This window comes from Aristolochia californica, unplaced genomic scaffold (assembly GCF_029961685.1).
Source record: "Aristolochia californica isolate CCGP_79_NKW_82.1479 unplaced genomic scaffold, dmAriCali1.0.hap1 SCAF_13, whole genome shotgun sequence".
Classification (NCBI taxonomy): domain Eukaryota; kingdom Viridiplantae; phylum Streptophyta; class Magnoliopsida; order Piperales; family Aristolochiaceae; genus Aristolochia; species Aristolochia californica.
This window is the reverse complement of record NW_027181804.1, coordinates 1,865,799-1,874,917: the sequence shown is the minus strand read 5'-3', so window position 1 is coordinate 1,874,917 and position 9,119 is coordinate 1,865,799. Positions and strand designations below refer to the sequence as shown.

Sequence of the window (9,119 nt, the reverse complement as noted above, 5' to 3'; positions counted from 1 at the left end):
AAGTAAGAGAGAAAATGGGGCGAAGAACGAAGAAGCTGAGATGATACAGATTACGACGGAGAGACAAGGACCTTGGAATCCAACACTGACCTTGATTTAGACCTGTCTGCCTGATGCTGCTCACCCACCAGGTGCCAGATGAAACTCGACGTGAGACTTCAATGAGTACGAGAAGACGCAAAGGATTGTTTTCTTCTTTGATGCCATTGTTTGTTTAGCTAATCAGAGACAAGCATGGTACGCGCCTTGCTCATATCAATTCGTCCTACAGGACTCTTTCGTCTTCGATGAGCAGAAAAGGAAACAAAAGCAGGGAAAAGAGAGAAAAAGAGAACCGAGGAATGATGGCAGTTATTTTATGAACCGGCACAGTGCAAAGATGGTGGGCTTTGTTCCAAGAGAATAACGTCATTCTCAATAAGTGCAGAGATGCATTAAAACCAGATTTCAAGTACGGCCCCATCGATGCATTTTAAGAAATGACGGGACCCTTCCTAGAGAGAAGTGCATCATCCCTCTTCAATTTCCTACGTGAGCTTGCAACCGTTTAATGAATGAAGGCAGAACAGAACATTTCTCTTTCTCTGAATTCACAGAAAGCATAACATGAATAATGAATCAGTTGAAGGCCAACAGCCATGAAGTTGTTGGGGAACCGAAAAAAAGAAAGAAAAAAAAACATGAATGTGATCATGGAGAGTCCAGAAAGCAATAATTCAGTCAGTCAAATGCCCATTACCCCTGAAAGAGCTTAGAAGTTGGCAGAGGTGTATTATTAAATGATCACTGTAATTGCTTTCTGGGATATGGATCCTGTATTAAAATGCCTATTATCCCTGAAAGAGGTATTAAAATTGGCAGAGTTATATGACAAAATGACCATTGAAAGAGAAGTTTGTTTTTGTTTCTTACCCCACCAACATCATATCATCAGTCAACAAACTGAGTTGGTAAGACTGTTCCAATATAGCATCATTTCATATATCACCACCATCATCATCAACAACACTCTGCTTCAATCCAAACCTCCAACATCGCCATCTTTATCCAAAATGAAAGTCACCATCAAAGATGCCATGGGTTAGACGTTACACCCATCTTTATCCAATACCACATGATATATCTTTCAGTCAAGTAATTTTACATGTTCCCTTCTTCAAGATAGTACAACAAAATTATGAATTCTATCTTTACAAATATGCCAACCGAGTTCTACACAAATATCTGTATATCCTTCCCACCATTTTATCTTCTTATATAATACAATCTTGTTCCTGTTCTTGTCGTGAAGCAGAGAGCCCTAACAAATAGCTTCTACAGCCAGCTTATTCTCAAGAGCTTAAGCTGCCCAACTGCCATTAACAGTTCCCCATTTTCACCCACCAATCTCAAGCTACAAAATCATGCAACAACTGTGAGGATCCAAACCTGTGCTGCCGGTTTGCCAGATTCAAACAATCAAAATTGTCAGAATCTGTGGGGCTTACAGGAGCAGCTGAACTATACATGCTGTCCCCTCGCATAGTAACAAAGTTCTGCTGACCCGCAGTGACGGGTGTCATTCCACCATCACAATGCTGCAATCCCAGTGTTAGTGAGACACCCCCACCACCAAACCTGCCTAACTCAGCCATCTGATAGGCCATGAACCTTCCATTTCCTTCACGTTGAAGAAGAGCATCTTGAAGAAGACTACAATCTTCAGTATTGGGTTTCATATCCCTTGGTTTCACATTCACATAACCATGGTCCTCCTGGCCTCCACTGTGGTGGAAAACAGATGTTGTGACAGACATTTCTACATCTGAAACATGATCAGATTTTGTATCATTGAACTGAGAGGTGGATTGGGAATTTTCAGGAGCTGAGGACTTCATGCTGTGGTTATCTTCCCTGTCCTCTGAGTTCCCTACTTGCTCCCTCCCTTTGGATGCATTTTCAGATGAAGAATTTGAATCCATCTCTACATCACCAATTTCCTCTTTGTACATCTCCTCAACCATGGGCTTCCACAGACGCACGCGTGCATTTATGAACCAGTTTGAAACCTGAACCAAAAGAATAAATCTTAGAAGCTTAAACTGTCAAAGAGTGGAAAAGAAAAGAACAACAGGTTATGATTATAAGTTACCTGACTTCTGGTCAAACCAGTCTGCCTTGCCAACATTATTTTATCAGAGTCCTTGGGATAACTGGTAGACAAAACATACCACATTACAAAAGTGAATTATCAAACAAGACAAGGAAAGAGATCTAGTCTCTTAATGAGATCAAACTAGGTGTAGGAAGCGAGGACCCATCACTTGATGAGCCAACACTGAAATGTTATAAATTACAATCGAGAAATCAGGTAGCCAGTTAAATTGTCAGAAAAAATAATGCTATATTATGTACAGAAATGCTAAAAATCAGGTCTTCTATGTATTACTCTATGGCAAATGTTAGAAACCATGTTCCCTTTCTAGAGAAGGTGATTTCACTGGACCAAACTCTATCCTCTAACTGAAAGTATAAGAAGAATATGAAAAGAAGCCTAGTTAGACTTTAAGTTAGTATTTTTGGAAAACAAACAAAAAGGCTGTCTGCCTTAATGATCCTGGCAGTTTTTCTCCTGAGCCAGGTTCTGGCTGTTCGTAAACATGAATTTAATTTGTGCAGCCAACAACTTGCTCAATTTGGACAATAAAGGTTTCTTCAGGACTTACGGGTGAAGGAAGTGCTCAAATAGCCAAGCACGAAGGATTGAAACTGAGCTCTCAGGCAATCCACGCTGTGGCCTCCATGCATGCTGTTGAACCATACCAATCTGCTGCAAGGCCCGCTGTTGCCTGAGCTGCTGATCCACAAAACGAAGGCGAGAGATCCCTCCACTCCCCTTGCTGTTTAACCCTTCTTGCTCACCAAGGCTTCTGCGGGCTGCTCGGATTTGACCATTTATTGCATCTCTCAAGCACCGGAAATGGCGAGAGATTGTTTGGAGAGCAAGTGCTGTGTAAGGTTTAGCAGCCCCAGCTCCCGCTATTATATCAAAAGATGAGACTACAATTTGCATCTGATGGAAATATTGCTTGTATCTTTGATCAACCTGCAATGAGTAAGCAGGATTAGTTATTCTCTCAGATGAAAATAGTAACCACATGACATTCATCAAATGAGAAAGTGATACCTTTTCCCACAAAGATTCCACCTCCAACAGGTAAATGGAAGCAGTCTCATTTTACAGTAGAGCAAAAAGAATCTTGATAGTATTTTAAGAAGAAAATAATAATGTTGTTCATTTATGCAATGAGGACATAGAGCTTGTACAGAAAAACATGTAAGTAGCCTGAGTTACAAAAGGCATATTACATATTCAATCTGGATTGTGACAGGTGAGTCTCACCAAATCAGTAACTGCTCTATAATTCTCAACTAATAAGGTCACCACATATATTCCACGACCTTACAGAATTGAGAAAGAACCTCTAGTCACAATTAATGTAAAACCAGTTTCCCTCATCTAAGCATCTGAAGCTTTAACGTTTTTTTTTTTGGTGTTTATATTACAACGGGTTTATACCTGGTTATAGACTCAAATTCGATACCTCTATTCAGAAAACCCCTCACAAGACCACTGAACCACAGCCTGAGTCTCATTTGAAGTGTAACTTTATAGCTAACTGAAAAGCATTTCAGAAATTTTAACGAAAGAGTGTGCCAAGTGAAATGGTATTAGTACCTACTGACCAGAAAAGGTTAATTACCATTTCTTGACTTTTCTAGAATAACTAAAGTGGCATGAAGGAGCCTAAAAAGCAAATGCCCACACATTCAACAAGTGATTGCTTCCACAGTTTATCATCCATGCGTATCATAAAAATTCTATGAAAATAACATGTTCACTGATTCTGGACTCACTTTTCTCGGCACACCGAACTTCAAATTGAACTTCACAAGGCTGGTGAGCAAATTAAGCGTCTGATTAGATTCAACTGAAGTTCCTTTCCTAAAATCTTTACTTTGTAGAAACTATCTAGTTGATCTGTTTTTCAAACAATGTGACTGTTTGAACAAAGTCTTGGACAGCATAGCTGTTTATAAAACTCTTGGCCCAAGAAAACCATATGGGACAACAACTTAGAAAGATTACTAAGTATAATTTTTTCTCCTATTAAAAATAGTAAAATTTATTATGCTTTTTGATGCTCATAATACTTTATTACTGATCTCACAGGTTAGAGAAGAAAGGAAAAGGCAAAATACTTCAAGTGGTTTCTCCAATCATATTCAAATCCATGTACGACCAATTAAAAGTTTTTTGTTCCATCTGATACTGGATATATGAAAGGAAAAGGCTAGATCTTAACTGGAAAAAAAAAAAAAAAGTGTCAAAACATGAGAGCAGAAAAGTAACGAGTTCGAGTGCTTAAAAGCTAAGACATGATAGGAGACTGACTAAAGACTAAAAGAGTTGAGTCTTGCAAATAGATATAATACAGGGCAACACATCTTTGCATTTGACTATCAGCTGCTCCTGAGTTCGTCCTTTTTATTCAAGACATAAATACACCAAACTGATAAAAGAAAAAACAGGGAGGTATCCATACTTCTTTAATTAAAGAAGAAAAACAGAAGGTTGCTTCTTTCCGAGCTGTAAGAGCAGAAACTCAAGAAATCTTCTATTATCTCCTTAAACTACTAACTATTTTACTCTTTACCCTTTGAACTGCAAAAGAATTTCCTTTACAGCTAATTATAGTAACTCAGTACATGCTGTTGACTCAAGAATTTCCTTTACTTACAATGTTTATCTGACTACGTTGAAGATAGAAAATGTCTTCGACTCAAATAATTTTCATTCTTCTAGTTACATTGTGAACTTATTTCCTGACTCTCTCCAACTCAAGCACAAAGCGACTCCCAAATTACTGCCCATTTGCAAACCAAACATATAAAAAAGAAGCCAACATTCTAAGACCTCTGAAGAGCCAATAGGTTTTCCTTTCAAGGGATGCCCACAGCAATTTTCTATTTGTCTTCTGATGATCCTCTTTCATTACTTCTCATGCTTAACAAAAAAAATTGTGTGAAGCTATTTTTTTTTTCCAAAACCAAATTTTCATGACAGGATGCAGAGAATAAATAAAGTATGCGATACAAGAAATTGAGATCCATTGTCCAAAGCCGGATTACTAAAAGTAAAGAAGAGAATTCCTTATATAGATGCAAACTTTACCTCATCTAACATTGCTAAAAGTTTTGACAACTTGTTCTGCAAATCCTGCCTTTCAGCTGGTGATAGATCAGTCATGGAGTTGGAAGATGCCTCTTGAGGGTTTGAACTCATTCCTGATGAAGATGGTAATGAACCTCCACCCTTGGATCCTCCATCAGACTCTTTCAGACCCTGCATACCAACAGACATAAAGTTCTGATGCCTCTCTCTATCCTGCTGCAGAGCCTTCCTCACATTAACTACTTCATCAAGCAGCTGTTGAGCTGCTTGGAGATATTTTGAGTTTGGAATTGTGCTTGTTAATGCATATTGATTTGGATCAGAATTTATCTGTTTAAGAGTGGTGGAATTTTGAAGATTATTAGATACATCTCCTTTCATTTCTTGATCAGAATAAGCAGGAAGCAAATCAGGATGCCTTGGCTGTTCGCCCCGAGTAGTAGTGTCATCTCTATCACCTGAAGTTGACTGATGTAGTCCCACAAAAGATATGTCTGTGGTACCTGGTCGGAACTGGAAAGATGACATTTGAAGGGCTGATGGGATTTGGGTGCCGAGGCTAAGAGATAAGCCCTGCCCTTGAATGGCTGAAACATTAGGACCACCATGAAAAATTCCCAACTGTGTCTGCATATGCATTGGGGTATCAGCTGCACTATGCATCTGTGGATCCAAAGCTTGCACATTCGATGAAGGCTGCATGAACAGCATCTCGTTTCTCCCATCCCTCCAAACTCCATAACCCAAATTAGAAAGGATTCCTTGATGAGTCTGTGTGGATTCTGAAGTCCCTTGTGATGGATCTTGTGAGAGCATTGCACTGTGAACTGGAATATCAACACATGTTGGCTGGGATTGCGAATTTCCACCTATATTATCTGGATGAGACCCAGCAGATGAATAATTCATGTAAACCATGTTATTGGGAACAGAAGATGACTCAGGATATGAAGTAGATTCCGGTTCCCTCAGGTAAAGGGTTGGCATGACATCTCGTTGATTGCCTGAGTTGTAGTAAGTCGCCATCTCAATGGTTTGGGTAGACAAAGTTCAGTTTTGACTAAGAATTCTGAATCAATATCCTGTCTCTTCTGGTATACGGTACTGAAGAAGTTCTGAAGAGTTTTTCCACTCTACATGAAGTTTCCACTGCATGAAGAAATAAGGATTCATGATGAACTGGAAATACAACGATCAAGATTGAATTTTTCAAACAAAATTTGATAAAACAAAAAGCTGCACAAGAACTCAGCAACATGAACAATTTCCCGATCAGAGGAAACAACTTGAATGTAAGCTTTTTGCATCACCTTCAGCTGTGAGTTAATTAACCAGAGCACGAATACGTTCGGACTTTCTTACCAAACATCAGGCGTTGTAAATGAGTTATTGTTTAATGTGATGGAAAAACTGTTGCGTCGCTACTAACCAAATAAAGAAGCATTAAGAGCGCTCATCACGAGAAGAGAATACATAAAAGATGGACCAGAAGCGGCGACCAACTGTCACCTTCTCCTTGCTTAAAGCTTCTCATACAGAAGCCTAAGCTGCAGGTAGAGAAATCTATTCACAGGAACAACTTCAACTATCCATCTGGAAATCAAATCTCCTCTCAAAAAGACAAAGTAACAGAATCCTTATTTTAAATAAGAAAGCAGAAAAATCCAGACCCACAAACCCCAATCCTATAATCGAGACAGATAAAACCATAAAGCAAACAAGAAAGCACGTCACATATAAATAAGAAGTCTAAACCACCACAGCAGCAAATAATTCAACAATCCCCAACTCCGAACAGGAACGAAGTAGAAAGCGGACATGCAATATCAGGAGAACAAACTTCCTGTAAAACCAAGTAACTGGAGAACTGGAAAGAGCAAACAAACCCCAGAAATCCACCTTTAAGAACCAAAAAAGCAATGAGCAATAATCAAATGTCAAGAAATATTGGAAAAAAAAAAAAAAAAACTGACAGACGATAAAACGACAGAATCCAAACTCGCATATAAGTCGCAGACTGTAACTAAACACGATGACTCTTCTCTTCTCTCCCTTTAAGTTCCGATCACTAGATATGCAGGCGGAAACACAGCCAGAAAAAAGAAAAACGAAAAACAAAAAAAAGGGTTTCATCTCAGGATAAAGTCAATAAAAAACAGTACCAGAGACAGCGAGCTCGAGGTTGTGCCTGTTGTGGGGAGCAGGAGAGCTCGAATTGGCATCCGATCCTCTGGGAGACAAGCCGATCCCGAGATCCGAAACAAGCCCTTTTCATCGGTCGAATACAAGACCCAAAAAAGTGCAAAACAAACAAAGAAAATTTTATAAAATTCTCACAAACCTATTTCTCCCTCAATTATTTAATACTCCTTCTCTCTCCCCATCATCAGACGACCCAACATTCCATACTCCCACGTGGAATCTCTCCCCACCTCTCTCCATCTTCCTTTCTCTGAAATTGTGCTTTTGATGCTGCTGCCGTTGTTGCCTTGTTGGTGTTGTTGTTGGTGTGGTTAAGGTGTTCAATCTTGTAACTACCAGTTGGTAGACCTAAACCTCCCTTAAAACCCAATTTCCTGCCATTCATCCCTTCTTCTACCTCCCTCTCGCTCTCTTCCTCCTGCCACCATCGCAGATCAAGCTGAACCAAAAAATCAAAAAAGCAGAATCAAGATGTACCATTCATTCTACCACACAATCACTCCATCAACACCAGATACCCTTTCCCGGTTCCCCCAACCATTAAAATTTTTTTTTACTAACCGACATTAAATTATCCGGTTATTTAATGGCGAAGGGACCCGCTTGATTCAGCTGATCTCCGCCGTGCCGTGTGCCCATTCAAATCCAACCCGGCCTTCATTTGTATTTTCCGTACCTTAGCGCCGACGTCGCGATACCCAAACCCGTCCAGTGGTCCTCATGTCTCTTTTGAGCTTCACCTGAAATCATACTCCCCCTTTTGTAAAACAATCATACACGGAAGGTCCATCATTAGTGGCAGTTCCGTGATAAATAGAAACTCAAGGGGTGAATTAGGGAAGGACAGTTCATTTTTCGAATTCTGACAAACGGAGCTGTATCTCTCGCGGCAGCGGATCTAGAGACGCTCATTGGGATGTCCGATTCGCTGTTTTCAACGGCGCGCTCAGTCCATCTGGGACATCAAATGCACGAATCAAATACGGCCACGTCTACTTTTGTCTTCCCCACGTGACTTATTTTTTATGTCAGAAAATTTACGGCGGAAAACATCTAATCATTACTCGTGCTCCATTGAGAATGTAACTTTGCTCTAATTAATTAAATTAAGTTCAATCATTGATTAAGAGACCTGACGTGTCAAAAATAATCCACCCATGCGCTTCAGCCTCCGGTCGATTAAGTGGGCCAGGGGACATGTCTGGTTAATCGGCTGATTAAGTTATAATATGACGTGCCGTCGACCTTCCAGTTGGTAAGATTAACGGGACCGATCAAATCGAGCGGCCACGATGAGATCAGTTTTCTTTATATACAAGCAAGGAATTAGTTAAGTGACCTAATTGGGTTTATTATTTTTTGGGGTTAACCATAGTAGGAGCTGATGATAAGATGACAATGATTGTCTAATCACCTTGATTTGTTCTTAATTAAAAAAACTAACGGGACCCACCAAAATCAACAACTTTTATCACCTCACCCCCTGCCACGTATTTTGGCGGGACCCGCATCGGAAATTATCTGAAATTAATATTTTCCGTGAATCTCACGCGATGTTTAATATTTTAAATTAGGGCTAATTTTTAAGTTATTTATGCGATCGAGGTATTTAATAAATCGAGTAGGTGGCATAGTTAGCAAACCAACTTCTTATTATAAGGGCTGTAGGCCATTATACCGGCCGGCTTTAGAATATATATAA

At 39.6% G+C, this 9,119-nt stretch overlaps 1 protein-coding gene across 2 annotated transcripts; it reads right to left on the bottom strand.

The window, feature by feature from the left end:
- Positions 1-519: 519 nt before the first annotated feature.
- On the bottom strand, positions 520-8,083 carry LOC137949052 (BEL1-like homeodomain protein 7). 2 transcript variants are annotated; one of them, XR_011111680.1, is made up of 6 exons: positions 7,378-8,083; positions 5,216-6,364; positions 2,706-3,085; positions 2,132-2,192; positions 913-2,048; positions 520-584 (listed from the first exon to the last, which is right to left on the bottom strand). XR_011111680.1 is itself a non-coding variant. In XM_068795312.1 (5 exons), exons 2-5 carry the CDS (start codon positions 6,239-6,241, stop codon positions 1,389-1,391), a joined length of 2,127 nt encoding a protein of 708 aa, XP_068651413.1. In that variant the 5' UTR covers positions 6,242-6,364; positions 7,378-8,083; the 3' UTR covers positions 642-1,388. The 2 variants fall into 2 exon arrangements, 1 of the variants encoding a protein (XP_068651413.1); XM_068795312.1 differs by lacking the exon at positions 520-584 and having other exon boundaries at positions 642-2,048.
- Between the last annotated feature and the right edge of the window lie 1,036 nt (positions 8,084-9,119).

Bases quoted from the DNA above. Each gene is read 5' to 3' on its own strand.
- LOC137949052 (XM_068795312.1), bottom strand. From the start codon at position 6,241: ATGGCGACTTACTACAACTCAGGCAATCAACGAGATGTCATGCCAACC. The intron at 2,193-2,705 runs GTAAGTCCTGAA...TTTGTCTACCAG, and splicing joins TTTGAGCACTTCCTTCACCC to TTATCCCAAGGACTCTGATA. The intron at 2,049-2,131 runs GTAACTTATAAT...CTTTTGGTTCAG, and splicing joins CTGGTTTGACCAGAAGTCAG to GTTTCAAACTGGTTCATAAA.